The 17,805-nt window shown below is 46.1% G+C and overlaps 1 protein-coding gene across 6 annotated transcripts in view; it reads right to left on the bottom strand.

Annotated features, from left to right (window-relative positions):
- SEMA5A (semaphorin 5A) overlaps positions 1 to 17,805 on the bottom strand; it is a 572,726-nt gene that overhangs the window by 181,069 nt on the left and 373,852 nt on the right. For all 6 annotated transcript variants that reach the window (XM_070774864.1, XM_070774868.1, XM_070774863.1 and 3 more), the window contains 2 exons: positions 16,147 to 16,245; positions 14,002 to 14,215 (listed from right to left, as the gene is read on the bottom strand). In XM_070774864.1, the coding sequence (XP_070630965.1) occupies positions 14,002 to 14,215; positions 16,147 to 16,245 (313 nt within the window). The remainder of the gene's footprint in view (positions 1 to 14,001; positions 14,216 to 16,146; positions 16,246 to 17,805) is intronic.

Genomic DNA, 17,805 nt, shown 5'->3' with positions numbered 1-17,805 from the left:
GTCAAGAATACTGGAGTGGGTTGCCATGCCCTCCTCCAGGGATCTTCCCAACCTGGGGATCAAACTCTCGTCTGCCTACATCTCCTGCATTGCAGGAAGATTCTTTACCCACTGAGCCACCTGGGAAGCCCCTTAGAATGGTGATAACAATACCTGATACTTAGTATTATTTTGTTGGACATGACTTAACACCCTGAACAACAACAACAGTATCATTGTGAAAAGTCAAGGGTGATGCCTGCCATGTGCCTATCACTTGGTTGCTAATCATCAAACTATAGATCATCATTTACATATATTCATATTTATCAGATCAGATCAGTCACTCAGTCGTGTCCGACTCTTTGCGACCCAATGAATTGCAGCATGCCAGGCCTCCCTGTCCATCACCAACTCCCAGAGTTCACTCAGACTCATATCCATCGAGTCAGTGATGCCATCCAGCCATCTCATCCTCTGTCGTACCCTTCTCCTCCTGCCCCTAATCCCTCCCAGCATCAGAGTCTTTTCCAATGAGTCAACTCTTCGCATGAGGTGGCCAAAGTACTGGAGTTTCATCTTTAGCATCATTCCTTCCAAAGAAATCTCAAGGCTGATCTCCTTCAGAATGGACTGGTTGGATCTCCTTGCAGTCCAAGGGACTTTCAAGAGTCTTCTCCAACACCACAGTTCAAAAGCATCCATTCTTCAGTGCTCAGCTTTCTTCACAGTCCAACTCTCACATCCATACATGACATTAAGGCAAAGTCAAAGACCTTTAGTTCCTCTTCCAGGGCTAGAGATAATATTCTCAGATATATCCTCTGAGCTGTCTTGCAGATGCTGAAACCCCTGCCAAATGGGAGAAGTTAACTGTATGCTGGCCACAAGCACAGAGACCCCAGACCGGTTGGAACCAGAAGGTCAATGATGTTGACTACAGCTTACCTCAACACCCACCAGTCAGCAGAAGGTCCTTGAGCTGACCATATACACGGCAACCTTCTCCTCCTCTTTTTCCTATAAAATCTCCAAGCAAGACACGGGGAGTGGAGAGTTGGTTCTTTGGGACATGAGTCCACCTTCTCCCCAGGACTGCTGACTTCCTCGATAAAGCTATCTTTCCTTTCACTCAACACCTGTCTCTCTCAGGATTGGATTCTTTAGGGGCAAGTGGCCAAACTTGAGTTTGGTGAAAAAATGCCTTATTGCCAAGTAGAGACCCTGCAACATTCGCCTGAAGGGATTCTGTGATTGCCCGACTTTCAGGAACTCAGTGCTCAAGGACCAAGACAGAACACACCACTATTTTTAGAGAGTATCACAAGAATCAGAGAAGGCAATGGCACCCCACTCCAGTACTCTTGCCTGGAAAATCCTATGGACGGAGGAGCCTGGTGGGCTGCAGTCCATGGGGTCGCTAAAAGTCAGACACAACTGAGCGACTTCACTTTCACTTTCACTTTTATGCATTGGAGAAGAAATGGCAACCCGCTCCAGTGTTCTTGCCTGGAGAATCCCAGGGACGGGGGAGCCTGGTGGGCTGCCGTCTATGGGGTCGCACAGGGTTGGACATGACTGAAGTGACTTAGCAGCAGCAGTAGCAGCAGCAGCAACCACAACAATTGGTTCCTTCCTGTCACCTACCAGACTTCTGCATGCATAAAGGGGTGTGCTAAATAATCATACAGACTTTTCTGCCTTGGGTTTAATAACCCCAGCTCATTCTACCTCCTTTCTCAAGTTTTCACCAATCCAGAAAACACCAGCCACCATGTCCACTGTCTCCATATCGCTCTACCATGGCAGCTTGTGCATAAAAATCTGGACATCTGGAGAGAGATGGGGGCAGCTCATGATGGTCGTGTTTCCCAAGAAGTCAATTATCCAAAGGGGAGGCTGGGAGCCTACAGAAGGAGGAGGATCTGTCTTCAATTACTAGCTTACACATGCATCACCCATGAGGCCCTGGTTCAGGAGGCTGATTCCTCTGACCCAGCTTGCTCATCTCTAAATGGAGACAGTGCCATCTCCCTTGTGGTGGGGGGTGTTGTGCAGAGATTTCCAGAAGACACATAAATGGAGCCTCCCATCTACCTGGCAAGTTATAAACAGTCAGCGTCACCACTCCTTGTGCATGGAATAATAATTGGATGTATCAGAGACTCCAGCAGGTACACAGACAGGCAGATGATATGCAGGGAGGCCATTTATTTAAACTCTTTTCTGACTTTATAAAGATAATCAGAATTGATTTACAACACTATTTCCAAGATACATCCATCCCCCTCAAGGTAGACCATCTGCCCACAATGCCTTCTGATTGGCTTGATTAAGCCTGAAAACTAGAAAATGGCATTTGGTCATGCTGTGTCTCATGTCACATGACTTTGCTCCCAAGCTCTAAGTCCACGTGCCATCACCTTAACAAGTTTAAACTTCTTGAGTCAGTGGTCAGGGTTTAGTCTTTCAGCTGCACTGCTGAACAGGGTCCATTGTTCATAAGGACACCCCTTTTAAGCATTTGCCCAGATGCTGTCTGATAAAATGACAAAACTAGGCTTCAGACTATATACATCAATGTCTTTTGTTCTGGGTTTTACCGAGCTTATTTTCCTTGATAAACACTACAGATCTCCTAAAACAAACAGACTCCATGTTCAGGCCCTACTTGTCTTTGCTTTGCTTGTTCTGTGAACTCTGGTTCTACTCATGAATTTTCCGCTTTAGCAAATCTCGTCTGTACAGGGAGAGCCTAACTCAGAAGATTTACACCTTTGATGACTGCACTCTATCAGATCAGATCAGATCAATCGCTCAGTCATGTCCGACTCTTTTCGACCCCATGAATTGCAGCACGCCAGGCCTCCCTGTCCATCACCAACTCCCGGAGTTCACTCAGACTCATGTCCATCGAGTCAGTGATGTCATCCAGGCATCTCATCCTCTGTCGTCCCCTTCTCCTCCTGCCCCCAATCCCTCCCAGCATCAGAGTCTTTTCCAATGAGTCAACTCTTTGCATGAGGTGGCCAAAGTACTGGTTTCAGCTTTAGTATAATTTCTTCCAAAGAAATCCCAGGGCTGATCTCCTTCAGAATGGACTGGTTGGATCTCCTTGCAGTCTATAGATTGTGCCAAAAGTGATCTCACTGTCCCCAGGATGGAACCCAACAGGATCACCCTATCCCAGCCACGTCTGCATCCCCAAGAAGTGGTGTCTGCTCCCGGGAAGAAGTGCCAAGCTCCACAAAGCACCTGTCTTCATGATAAGCAGAAACAACTCCCCCTTAGAGTTAAGCACAGAAGGGATTTTTCTCTCTCCAAGTAAATTATCTTTAATTAGTAGGAGGTTAATCATTGTATTTTAAAGACCTCAAAGAGTCTATTTAAATGTGGGTAACATCAATAAAGTATTTCAAACCAGGAGAGCTTGTGATGGTTACAGAAACAGTTTTCTAAACTAGAAACACAATAGCTCATAAAAACGACTCTATGGATTTCAAGTGTGTTTTCCTTCACAGTGAGGTCAAGGCTGGACTCTCAGAGAATGGGGGAGCTGCAGAAATTGTGGGAGAACCCAAGAGAGAGATAGATGCTGTCTCCAAGAAAGAAAAGAAGCAGGGTGCTACATCCCAGTGAGATTATGCCCTGGGAGATGTTCATGTTGAGTTCATAAAGCTCACTGATGGATTCTTTTTTCACGTTCTCTCCGAGGTTTCAGTCCATGTGCAAGCAAGCAGTTCCCTCAGAACCCACAAACTCAATTTGTACAACATTAATTTGGATATGCTATTTCCCCCCCTTTCATGGGTTGACTATTTCCCCGATTTGATTACCAGTTTCTTAAAGGCAAGTTTTACAGCTTCTCTATTTTAAGCATCGACTATGAAACATTTATTATCCTGCTTTACAGTAATCATTTAATAAGGGTTATTAACGACTAGTATTTTAATGCACTAAACACATAAATTTGCTTTAAGAGTGATTTTGGCACAGAGAGAAAAATCTGATTTTGAAACTTATACGACCAAACATATAACTCAATGCTTCAAATTCTGCCAGAACATTATCCAATCGATCATGCTGCCTTTGATAACTGATGAAATACATAATGGCTAAAAGTGGGAGTTGAAATAGGTGGTAAAGGAAGATTCTTTAAATGTCCGGACCTGCATCCATTTCAAATATACAAATCTCTATGTTTTAAATTCTGGGTTACAACTAACAATGACATGTTCCCTTTGTTAACAACAAAATTCATATTTCTGCTGCTTATGAAATGTGCTATCTCCAACTCATTCAACAAATATGGATGGAGTCTCAACTGTATTTCAGGCAGTACATGAAATGCTGAGTGCACAAAAATTGATCCCATCTAAATGCTGCCCTCAAGGAATTCATACACTCATGGATGAGGAAACAAAGATGTAAACTACTAATCTACTAACTCATTTATTTAAAAGTGATGTATTGGGTGCTTCCTATGAGCCCATTAATGCTGAAAGATCTGGGATACATCAGTGGCCAAAGGAAATAAGAATGGCCACTGGAGAAGCTTCATTCCAGCAGAGGACAGGAGACAAGTACTAAAGGAGGATCAAAGTTGAACACAGCTAAGGGAATCAAGAGGGCTGGATGGAGGAGGGAAGGTGAAAGCATTAATCACTCAGTCTTGTCTGACACTTTATGACCCCTGGACTGTAGCCCGCCAGGCTCTGTCCATGGGTTTCTCCAGACAAGAATACAGGAGTGGGCAGCCATTCCCTTCTCCAGGGGATCTTCTTGGCCCAGGGATCAAACCCAGGTCTCCTGCAGTGCAGGCTGATTCTTTACCATCTGAGCCACCAGAGAAGCCCCAGATGAAGCAGGGGGGTCATGTCAAATAAGATGGTCAGGGCCAAGGTCCCATTGAGAAGGCACATCAGAGCAAAGACTAGATAGAAATAAAGCCATTGCCCACATGGACTGTCTGAGGCAAAGAGTTCTCCAGATAGTACAGGGGTCAGCACCCTATAGACCGCAGCCTAGACCTACCCACTGGTTATAAATAAAGTTTTGTGAGCATACAGTGTTCAGTTCAGTTCAGTTGCTCAGTCGTGTCTGACTATTTGCGACCCCATGAACCGCAGCACGCCAGGCCTCCTTATCCATCACCAACTGCCGGAGCCTAACCAAACACATGTCCACTGAGTCGGTGATGCTATTCACCTATCTCATCCTCTGTCGTCCCCTTCTCCTCCTGCCCTCAATCTTTCCCAGAATCAGGATCTTTTCAAATGAGTCAGCTCTTCGCATCAGGTGGCCAAAGTATTGGAGTCTCAGCTTCAACATCAGTCCTTAACAGTGAACACTCAGGACTGATCTCCTTTAGGATGGACTGGTTGGATCTCCTTGCATTCCAAGGGACTCTCAGGAGTCTTCTCCAACACCCACAGTTCAAAAGCATCAATTCTTCAGTGCTCAGCTTTCTTTATAGTCCAATTCTCACATCCATACATGACCACTGGAAAAACCATAGCCTTTACTAGATGGACCTTTGTTGTCAAAGTAATGTCTCTGCTTTTTAATATATGGTCTAGGTTGGTCATAGCTTTCCTTCCAAGGAGTAAACGTCTTTTAATTTCATGGCTGCAGTCATACAGCATAGATGTACACAACGGCCATGTCTGCTCTCATGCTTCAATGGCAGCATTGAAAAGCTGCAATAAAGGCCATATGGATGCAAACGATAAAGTATTTCCTCTCTGGCCCTTCACAGACAATGCTGATCCCTGGCAGAGAGGAAGGGCCAGGGCCAGAGTGCAGCATATAAGAGGTTAAAGCAGAAGGAGCAAGGGGTGGGCAGGAGGAGGACAGTCAGGCAGTGGAGGCTGGCCAATGGCGTCTCCACCTTCTCTGCAGCTGAAACGGGGACTCAAGAGGGTCTTGAGCAGGAGAAGGACCACGAACTCCAGTGTTGTGGGGTGAATACAATCCTGAACATCGACCATGGGGAAGGAATGAAAGGGACCCACCAATTCTCAGGGAAACTACAACTGACTGGAGCTACAGAATAATAGGAATTAGGGAAAAGGCAAAACTCAGGGGAAGTCAGAACAGTGTAAACAGTGTGTGGGAAGGAGTCCATTGAGGAGGGCAGTCGCATGCAGGGAGTTGCATGCTCCTCCTGAAAGGGCACCTAGAAGGCGTGTGTGCAGAGGAGAGGACTCAGGGCTGAAGAGCAGGAAAAGCCAGATGACACAGGGAGGAAAGAGGAAACTCCAGGAAGGTGCCACAGTCAGCCTTGCTCTCCTCTCTTCGTCAGCCCCTGCTGACAGCCGATGGCGCGGCCACCACGCAGGTCTTGCAAAGGTGCAGGTGGGAGGCTACCCATTGGGGAAACTCTTAGTGTTGGTGGTGTCAGAAGACATAAGACTCCTGCCTGGAACTCTGGTATTAGACTCAGGGCACTTAGCTTGCTCAGTGCAGGTTGTTGAAACTATACCAGGAAGGGATGCTGGGTCTCTGGGAGGGGCAGCAAGGAGATCCAACCAGTCCATCCTAAAGGAAATCAGCCCTGAATAGTCACTGGAAGGACTGATGCTGAAGCTGCAGTCCTTTGATATGAAGAACCAACTCACTGGAAGAGACTCTGATGCTGGGAAAGACTGAAGGCAGGAGGAGAAGGGGACAGGAGAGGATGAGATGGTTGGATGCATCAGCGACTCAATGGACATGAGTTAGAGCAAGCTCCAGGAGATAGTGAAGGACCCGGAAGCCTGGCGGGCTGCAGTCCATGGGTCACAAAGAGTCAGACATGACTGAGTGACTGAACAAGAACAATGGGGAAGATCAGAGGCTTCACAGGTCCTTCATAAGGGCTTTCTGTAGGCTGGCAGGACATCACCCTGGTCATCTTGATGCCACCCTTTGCCTAGAAGAGGGCCCCTGAAGCACAGAGACTGGGGTCACTGAAGGGTCATGACTTTTCATGTTCTCTCTACATGTTCCCACATCCTGAAGAGCATCCTTTGCACTTCTCTTGACCTGAGGGTGAGTGCTCATTGTTGCCAGGGTTTCTCTACAGCCCATTGAGGGAATAATTCAGAGAGAGAATATGCGAGATGAAATCCACATCAGAATGCTGCCTAGGAGAGAGGGACTCCTTCCCCAGAGACGTAGGCTGGAGGACAGACGCACAGCGGATAAAGCAGAGGCTTAAGTGGACAGACTCTCCTCACCAGTGCTCTGGAGCATGGAAGGAGGAGAGAGGTGCAGGCCAGCTCGGCCCTGGGCAAAGAGGACTGTCCCCTGAGCCCTCCTCGATGACTTCTGATGCCCATTGGGAACAAGAAGGCAACGTTGTTTGCCAAGAGTGAGGAGGATACTGCTGAAATGGGGGCACTGAGTGCCCAGAGGGTTTAGTGGCCGCACAGAAATAGAGTGTCACTGGAAAATGGAACGCCAAAGTTTAAGATTTCAACATTTGAATATTTCCTGTTTAGGGCACTGTTAGGGGTTGCATTGTATCCCCCCCTCCGCCCCCACTGCTGCTGCTGCTAAGTCGCTTCAGTCGTGTCTGACTCTGTGCGACCCCATAGACGGCAGCCCACCAGGCTCCCCCATCCCTGGGATTCTCCAGGCAAGAACACTGGAGTGGGTTGCCATTTCTTTCTCCAATGCAGGAAAGTGAAAAGTGAAAGTGAAGTCGCTCAGTCGTGTCCGACTCTTAGCGACCCCATGGACTACAGCCTACCAGGCTTCTCCGCCCATGGGATTTTCCAGGCGAGAGTACTGGAGTGGGGTGCCATTGCCTTCTCCTCCCTACCCCCAGCTCCGCCCAAAGATATGCTGGTATCTATAAATGTGATCTTATTTGGAAATAAGGTCATGACTGATATAATTAGTACAGGTGAAGCCATACTGGAATGAGGTAGGCCCCTAATCCAATAGACTTCCCTGATAGCTCAGTTGGTAAAGAATCCACCTGCAACGCAGGAGACCCTGGTTCGATCCCTGGGTCAGGAAGATCCACTGGAGAAGGGAAAGGCTACCCACTCCAGTATTCTTGGGTTTCTCTTGTGGCTCAGCTGGTGAAGAATCTGCCTGCAATGCTGGAGACCTGGGTTTGATCCCTGGGTTGGGGAAGATCTCCTGGAGAAGGGAAAGGCTACCCACTCCAGGATTCTGGCCTGGAGAATTCCATGGACTGTATGGTCCACGGGGTTGCAAAGAGTCTGGCACGACTGAGTGGCTTTCACTTTCACATCCAATACGATTGGTGTTCTCATATGAAGAAATGAAGACGGCCAAATGAGGACACGGGGCCATGGGGCGAAGCCACATAAACAGAGGCAAAGCCTGGAGTGATGCTGCCACAAGCCGAGGGAAGCTGAGAACTAAAGAGGTGGGGAAGGGTCCTCCCCGGAGTCTTCATAAAGAGCATGGGCTGCCAACAACTTGGTCTGGGACTTCTCACCCTCATAACTCTCAGAAGACACATTTCTGTTTTAAGCTACCCAGTCTGTGGTACTTTGTTCCAGCAATGCTAGGAAAGAAATGAAACAAACACCCCCACGGTCCGAACTGCCACTGACGGTGTGGCCTGAGGAGATGGAGTTGGTTGGTATCCGGCTGTTGCTTGGCAGGAGGCTGAGAAGGAAGACGCCTGGCACAGGACTGGCAGAGGCAAATGAAAAATGTATGTGACTGCTGTACTGGTCACCCTATGCATGTCCCCTCTATGACTTAATTAATCCAGTCATGGAAAGATACTCCCTCTGTGGACAGGCAAATTATCCTACAGAGAATTTAATCACAACAGTGGATCTGAAATCAGAAATTCTGCTGACCATGGTTCAGAGGTACCAGCCTCCACACCTCCCCTGCTGATAAAATTTCCCTTCCTCAACAGAGAAATGTTAGCCAAAAAAAAAAAAAAAAAAAGTGTGAAAATGTCCAAAACAAAGACCAGAGCTCTGCCTATCATAATATGTGAGCAGCTGTTAGCTGAGTGATGGCCTCCCAGGGACCTTGGGTCTTGTTGACCCCTGGGGGTCCCACGGATTGGGCAGTGACAGGAATGTACCTGGGGGACTTGGATGTGGCTGCAGCAAGACAGGACGGCCAGGAGAGGCCAGCCCAGAGAGGAGCAGGGAAAGCTCAGAGGCAGATGGTCAGAGTCAGGAGAGACAGGAGACAGGAGGCTGGTAGGTGTCAGCAATCAGGAACCACAGCCCCAGGTGCACTCAGCCAACAAGTATTTACTCTCTGGCTCTAAAGTCAGATATTGAATCAGGCATTGGGGAGTTCATAGTCATTACATCTATTTATAATCAGCTATTTGCTACTAATATTTATTATCTCTGATGCTGCCACTGCTGCTAAGTCGCTTCAGTCGGGTCCGACTCTGTGCGACCCCATAGACGGCAGCCCACCAGGCTCCCCTGTCCCTGGGATTCTCCAGGCAAGAACACTGGAGTGGGTTGCCATTTCCTTCTCCAATGCATGAAAGTGAAAAGTCAAAGTGAAGTCGCTCAGTCGTGTCTGACTCTTAGCGACCCCATGGACTGCAAACCACCAGGCTCCTCCACCCATGGGATTTTCCAGGCAAGAGTACTGGAGTGGGGTGCCACTGCCTTCTCTACATGGTCTCATTTTATTATCAGAACTTCCAGGTCCAGTGACTAGTTATCTCCAGTTGGCAGATGAGGAAATTGAGAACTGAGACAATTCAGCTCCCTGAGGGGTGAGTACTGATTGACTGGCAGGTATTTCCACCTCCAAAGTCTCCATCACTTACCTTTTAAAATGATCACTGAGCCCAAGAAAAGGGCTCTGTGATCATTTTAAATGACCTCTGCCCAAAGGACTCTGTCAGTTCACATGTGCGTGTTACCCTGCTTTCTGGCTCCTGGGGTGACCTGGGGTGGAGGGCTGCCCTTTCCCAGCTCCTGGTGCCTGGGTTCTGGGATCTGCAAGTGATACACCTTGTGATTGTACTTCCTTTGAATGAGTTTATGGAAACTGCATCTTCAATTAAAACGTTGGGTTTTTATTTCCCCAGATGGGAGCCTGATGCTGTGGAAGCTGCCTGCCAACCCCACATGGAAGGCTGCTCCTCTTCATTCAGCAGCTCATGGTCTGCATCTGCTTAAGGTACCAGCTCTGAGAGTTTCCAGTACATTTGCTCAGCTCTATCACAAACAAATCCAGCTCTCTAATGGTCATTTATTAACCCCTGTGCCTAATCCTCCATCAGTTGAAAACTTAGAACATAAGAGCATCATTTAATGAGTCCCTGCTGCTGCTGCTGCTAAGTCACTAATATCACACAATAGGGTTGCAAAGAGTTGGACACAACTGAAGCCGCAGAGCACGTGCACAAGCAATTATCATCAGAGTGTGAGAAAGTTAAGGATATGGCAAAAAAGAAGGGATGATAGGTAAGGCAATAACTTCCAGTAAAGGAAGAAAATTACTCCAGCACTTGGCAGAAAGAAAAGAGACAGAGCGTCGGGTCTAAGTGCAAACAGATGCCAAGTGTGGACTCCAGCTAGGTCAGTGAGAATAAATGTCCAGGCTCCGCGGGGCCATGGATGCAGAGCTAACTGGGGGTCAGAGACCGGAATCCATGCTGGGTGGAGGAGCAATCAGAGCAGAAAACCAGAGCCAACCAGAGGTAGAAACGATATCTCAGAGTTCAGCAGAACAAAGCGCCCCAAGAGAACTCAGAGAGAGAATGACCACCGCACACACAGCAGCCTGGGGCCCTCAGGGCTCTCTGCCCAGAAGTGGGGGCCTCCCAGTGGGGAAGGGCATCACTCTCTGAGGAAGGCAGGCCATTCAGTGCCATGGGGGCTATGATGACCCTGCGAGCCAAGCGGCGGCTTCACTATATTTATTTCGGCCGATTTGCAATGTCCATAGTTTTATAGCGTCATCTATGATTTAGGACACGCATGCCTACAGTGACTGTCCTTACTTAGGCCCTCACCTGACTCTCAGATGGAAGAGATTCCACCCAGAGTGTTAGCAGAATCGGAGTTCCTGATCCGCCTAGAAATACATACAAAGAAACCGTGCTTATAACTCATGCTATAATTTGAATGATTTTTCCAAGATATTCTTCAGGGTGTCACTTCTGGGAAAAGAAAGACACTGTGCTCCTAATTACTTTTTACTTTGCTTGCAGCAAAGTCTAAATGCAATATTTGTGGTTGCGGAAGAACTCATTTTGATTTTTAACTGGAATTTTACTTGGACAGGAAAAATCAACAAACGAAAAGAAAGAACTTTAAGCTACACAGATGGATGTGTAGAGCAGAAAGAAGACCATCTGTAGAGTCAAGGTTCAGCTGAAACCAGTTCAACAGAAATAGTGTTAATACAGGGAAGCTGGTTACTGCTTCAGTTTGGGAAAGCAATTCACGTTGCCCTTTGGAAGCACATGGAGCCATTCTATTTGCTGAAGAAACTGGGTGAGGATATGCTTTTGTCTAAAAAGGAGTATTTTAAAGGCAAACTGTGATGGCTGGTTTGATTGTATTATTTTACAAAATGCTCATGTTATATATGTACCTGTGCTATGCTTAGTTTCTCAATCATGTCCAACTCTTTGCAACCCTTTGGATTGTAAGCCACCAGGCTCCTCTGTCCATGGGATTCTCCAGGCAAGAATATTGGAGTGGGTTGCCATTTACTTCTCCAGGGGATTGTCCTGACCCAGGGATTGAACCCCAGTCTCCTGCATTGCAGGCAGATTTAATGATTTACCCACCAGACCACTGGGGAACCCCCATACACCTAAATAGCATACATGATCATTCTAAACCAAAATTTCTCAATAACAGGCAATATTTTTCCTGAGGAATATTTGCAAGTTTCTGAACAAATGTTTTGTTGTCACGCTGCAGGGGGTGGGTCATGCTAATGTATCTAAGTGGTATAAGCCAGGGATGTAGCTGACCATCCTACAATAACCAGGACAACCCCCCACCCGCCCCAGCAAAGAATTATCTGGCCCTGAACACCAGTAGTGCTGAGGTCTAGAAACTTTAATCTACATCATGAGCTTTTATTGGTGGAAGTCAGTACAACTTTGTAGAACGTGAAAGCTCAGAACAGTAAACGTTATAAGGACAATTATAAGAGCTCATCTTTATGCAAACCATCACACAAAGGCTTGAGGGAATGGATTACATATGGTGCATATATCTACACACAACATCGTGTTTGCTAGTGTGTGTGCATGTATGTGTTTCACCATATTCACACATGAGTGCACGCATATTCAGAGGGTTGGATTTCAGCTGGCACGTCTCAGTACATGGCCAACTTTAACTTCAATTTGGGATGCTGGAATCACTTTCCCCTCGTTTAGTGAGCAAGTGACCAAGTTCTAGCCCAGGACTGAAGGAAATCTGGCAGTTTCTTATGTCTTTAAAAAAGGACACAAGGGATGTGGTTCTCCCCTGGATATCGTGATATCTGAGTGCAGTACCTGGAACTGTAGTTGTGAATTTGCACCTATAAGCACAGCCAGCCTGTGGACCAACCTGACAGACCGTGGGTGGCAGAGACAGCGGTGACAGGACTTGGGGGCTTATTAATTCCCGAGCCACTGAAGTGAGCAACTCCAATGACACCTACCCTGACCTCCTGGCTTTAAGACTTGATACCTTTAAAAAAAAATTTGGTTACCTTACCTGTGGAATCTAAAAAAAAAAAAAAATGATATAAATGAACTTATTCCCAAAACAGAAACAGACTCACAGACTTCGAAAACAAATTTATGGTTACCAAAGGAGAAAGGTAGAAGGAGGGATAAATTAGGAGTTTGGGATTAACATACAGACACTACTATCTATAAAATCCCCTGAAAGAGGATATGGCCACTCATTTCAGAATCTGCCTACAGTGCAGGAGACCAGGGTTCAATCCCTGGGATGGGAAGATCCCCTGGAGAAGGAAATAGCTACCCACTCCAGGGTTCTTTCCTGGCAAATGCTATGGACAGAGAAGCCTGGAGGGCTACATACAGTCCATGGGGTAGCAAGGAGTCATACAAGACTGAGCAACTGAGCACACACACACACACACACACACACACACACACACACACATCTGTAAACTAGATACTCAACTAGGACCTACTGTATAGCACAGGGAACTCTAGTCAGTATCCTGTAATAAACCATATGGGAAAAGAATCTGAAAAAAAATGGATATATGTATATGTGTAACTGAATTACTTTCTTCTATACCTGAAGCTAACTCAACATTGTAAATCAGCTACACTCCAATATAAAATAAAAAATTTAATTAAAAACATTGTCAAGCTAATGGCAACCCACTCCAGTACTCTTGCCTGGAAAATCCCATGGACAGAGGACCCTGATAGGCTGCAGTCCATGAGGTCGCTAAGAGTCAGACATGACTGAGCGACTTCACTTTGACTTTTCACTTTCATGCATTAGAGAAGGAAATGGCAACCAACTCCAGTGTTCTTGCCTGGAGAATCCCAGGGACGGGGGAGCCTGGTGGGCTGCCGTTTCTGGGGTTGCACAGAGTCGGACACGACTGAAGCGACTTAGCAGCAGCAGCAGCATAGCCAAACACATTCTTTTACACAGTTCTCTGAAAATGTCATGCAATGCTAGAAACTTCACTTTTTAGGGATACAGTGAAGAAGTCAAGAAAGAATGCACATGAGTCTACAGACATAAGTGACATGACATCAGATTTCCTGAACTTCAAACAATAATATGAGAAAGCAGCTTAAGTTTGAGGAACGCTTGTATCAGCATTAGCTCTACGTTAACCATGTCCTACAGTGTTGAGAGGATCGTTTCTCTTCCTAATTGGAAATGAGCCCTCTGATGGCTTTCTACATCCAAGAACAAAACAAATTACATTTTGATTCCTTTAGAAAAGGAGGAAATCATTTTATTTTGAAAACTGTGACAGCTTGCTTCTGAGCACCAAGGAAGAGGGCATCAGAGACCAGTGAGATGGGAAGCCGGGTGGGAGGGTAAGACTCACCGTTGAGCCACTTGGAGTTGTACTGTGCGGTGCGGAGCGGGGGCAAGATGCCCAGGCTTCGGTAAATGGCGGGATCGCGTCCCGGGAAATCCATGGCTGTGGCAGCATAAAGCTCCCCGCCGGCTGTGAGCAGGGCTGTGGAGTTGTGCTGGGGGCTGTAGGGGCAGCGTGCCATGCCGCTGATCTGGTCATGGATCTCCGTCAGGTTACTCAACTAGAAGTGAGGACAAGAGAGAAAAGTCAGTGATCCCCCCCATGAAACCCCTTTAATACTGTTAATGGATCAGATCTGCCCGACTTGCAAATGAAGCACATACAATAAACTCTCTGGGGCTCATAGCATGGGCCAGACATCCACATATTCGATGAGAATAATATGCTGTGGGGACCGTCAGAGAATCTGGCAATCAATCTCTCATCATCCCGTGAGAATGAACCCCAGGCTGTTGGATACTCACCAAAGACAGAGTAAGACTATCATTTATGACTTATATTTATAACACACAAGGCAATGCAAGTTTGCCCACTTACATTACAAAACTCAACTTCACTGTTTATAGAAGTTAGGTACAGGTTTATCCACAAAAGTGGATTAAAGTGGTGTGACTAGCCCAGAGTGTCTTCATGGGTAAGGATGGGTGGACATTTAGCAACCATGGAGCTCAAATTTCCAAGGCTTTAGATCTTAGTGTTCCAAGAGGCAACTTAGTGATCTGCAGTCCACCCGTAGGACTCCTGCATTTGAGAAGCTGAACCATCACTGAATGAGAAAAGTCCTCTGGGTGGCTGGAGGAGGGGATCTCCACTCTATTCTTCTCTGCTCTCACCTGAGAGCTAAGAGAGCACAGGGGTCAGGCAGCTGCTCAGATACCCCGCCTGCTTTTTACACGTGTGTGCTTAGTCACTCAGTCATATCCAACTCTTTGCGACCCCATGGACTGTAGCCCGCCAGGCTCCTCTGTCCATGGGATTCTCTAAGCAAGAATACTAGAGTGGGTTGCCATTTCCTTCTCCATCGGATCTTCCCAACCCAGGGATTGAACCCGGGTCTCCCCCACTGCAGGCAGATTCGTTACCATCTGAGTTACGAGGGAAGCCCTTATCACGCTTGTAGACCCAGGTAAGCTACTTAAATTCTTTAAACCTTAGAGTCTTCTTTTACAAAACGATGACCCAAAGGATAACCACCAGGCCGGGTAGATGTGAGGGTGAAGTGACTGGGTTGTTGTAAGGTGTGTAGGACAGGCCACAATACCTAGGGCTGTCTCTGTGAGCATCACTTCTTATCATCATCATCCTCCTCTCTTTATTTCCAATAACTGAATGTTAACTTGAAAATAATGAATAGTAAAAGAGGAAGATTAATTCAGCCTTTGAGAGAAATTGTGTAACCAGGAAATTAATATAATGATATTTCTTTATCATTTCTTGTTCCCTGAGGAAAAGCAAATGAATATCCCAAATTAGGAAGATTACATGTGTGCTCTGAGAACCCTGCAATTCTATAGGAATGAGACCTGGATACAGAAAAGTACCCTGTTCATAATGACGGGTTAAAAGAAAGAGAAAGAGGGTCGCTAATAACTTTATTTTCCCTAGGGTTCCATTTCTTTGTTGCTGCTGCTGCTGCTAAGCCGCTTCAGTCACGTCCAACTCTGTGTGACCCCATAGACGGCAGCCCACCAGGCTCCCCCATCCCTGGGATTCTCCAGGCAAGAACACTGGAGTGGGTTGCCATTTCCTTCTCCAAGGTTGCTTTAATTTTTCAACATGCTTCTTATCCAATTTCTAAATTGCATTTTCTTTGTTTGGATTGTGATTTTAAGTCATTTTAATACTTAACACTATCTCTGCAATGAAGCAGGGTAAGAAAAAAAGAATATGTTTAGGATTATCTTTAGGGTCACTGTTGAGAAAAAAGCTGGTAGAAATAGCTTGAAAGAATATTTAAATTTAATTAAACAAGCTTATTACATAACGTGTAATAAAAAAATACATCAAGTCTTTATTCAGTTTGACAAAACATGCTTTGAATTAAAATGCAACTCCTTGGAGAACAGCAATACATTTTAAAAGTGGTGTTTTAATAGGCTGTTTGGGTTTTCCTGGCATTAAAATCTATCAAAATTCCACATGCAGCCATACCGTGCGGTTCGTGCAGACAGGCGTGAAAGCGTTGGTCCCACACGTGAATAACCGGTCACCACCCACCAACAGTACCCGAATGTAGTTCTGACATTCCTCCTGAAAAACAAAGGCAAACAACAACAAAAAAACACGAGAAAAGGGATTAAGAGGCCTGAGCTCAAGAGGAAGGTGAATACGAAGATGTCTCGTCTGTTTAATAAATTAAAAGTTAATGGACCACTACTAACCCAACATACCACCTCCTCTCAGATACTGACAAAAAAATAACAACAAAAATCTTAAATAGTTTACCTTCGTCTGTACACTTGCTCAACAGAGGATATTTGTGAAGATTAATAAATGTTCAGTTAAAATCTCAAAGCATGTGTCTTCTTTTGATGAATGTGGTTTCATTTTGTGTTGTATCTGATAACAGTGCAAACTCTAAATTGCCTTTGACGTATGGTAGGAAAATAAATAAAGGAAACTATTAGAGTGTCTCATGAAACAGCAGTTTAGGAAACTTGCCCAGGAGCTTCAAAAACCATGGTGAATGCTCTCCAAAGACGAGAGTCACAAGTGAAGCTCTGATTACAACCAAAGCGAGTTTTAGATGAAGTTCTTAAACTGCTTTGTGTACGGCAAGAATCTGTAAACAGTTTTGATTTTTTTCATGAAAAAGTAAAATACAACTATAACAAGTAAACAATGAGGGATGAAAGCCCATGCTAAGGGAGTGAATATTTTTTATGGTTGCAAAACATACATATATATCTGGGGCATGGTCAAAGTAGTACAGGAACATTCAGCTACAAAGCTATTCATTCAGCCAGCAAGAATTTACTGATGAGATACTCTATGGTAGAGACTGTGGAAGAAATCACAATCTAGGCCTTTGTGTGTGGAATTTGCTCAGTCGTGTCCAGCTCTTTGTGACCCCAGGTACTGTAGTCCACCAGGCTCCTTGGTCTATGGAATTCCCCAGGCAAGAATACTGGAGTGGGTTGCTATTCCCTTCTCCAGGGGATCTTCCATACCCAGGGATCAAACCCAGGTCTCTTGCATTGCAGGCAGACTCTTTACCATCTGAGCCACCAGGGAAGCCTGCATGGAGGCCCTTGACACAAAATTAAAATACATGGAGTTGTCCACACGCTCTATTAAGGAAGCACAGGAGAACAGCATAGTGCTAATTCTAGAGGGGAGGGGAGGGGAAGGGAGGAGGTACAGGAAGGCTTCCTGGAGGAGGTGACACCTAAGGTCAGTGTCAAAGGAAGAGTAGGATTTGGCACTTGCAGGATTTTTTCGAGAGAAGGAGGGAAAACACATTTTCAAAATGAAGAATGGACTGTGCTGGAGAAAGCAGGGTGCTTTCACTGGGAACAGAGGAGGCACCGCACGAGCTGGGATGCCAGGCAGGGACCAGGTGTGTCTGGCCAGTGAGTGTGAGCATACTTTTTATTCAGAACGTGAAGGGGCCAGTTTATATTTTCACTGCATGTGGTTTTGACCTGATCTGATGTTTGTTACTGAAGGACCAATCAGGAAGCCATGTGGATGCAAGCGAAGGCAGGAGACTGCAGACAGGTAAGGAAACCACGTCCATAATTCGTCCCTCCTCATTCTGTGCCTGGACCACTGTGCAACGTGTGAGAGGGCAAAGCCAGGCTCCAGCAA

This window comes from Bos indicus, chromosome 20 (genome assembly GCF_029378745.1).
Source record: "Bos indicus isolate NIAB-ARS_2022 breed Sahiwal x Tharparkar chromosome 20, NIAB-ARS_B.indTharparkar_mat_pri_1.0, whole genome shotgun sequence".
NCBI classification, from domain to species: domain Eukaryota; kingdom Metazoa; phylum Chordata; class Mammalia; order Artiodactyla; family Bovidae; genus Bos; species Bos indicus.
Note: the sequence above shows the minus strand (reverse complement) of the source record. Positions and strands in the feature narration are given on the sequence as shown.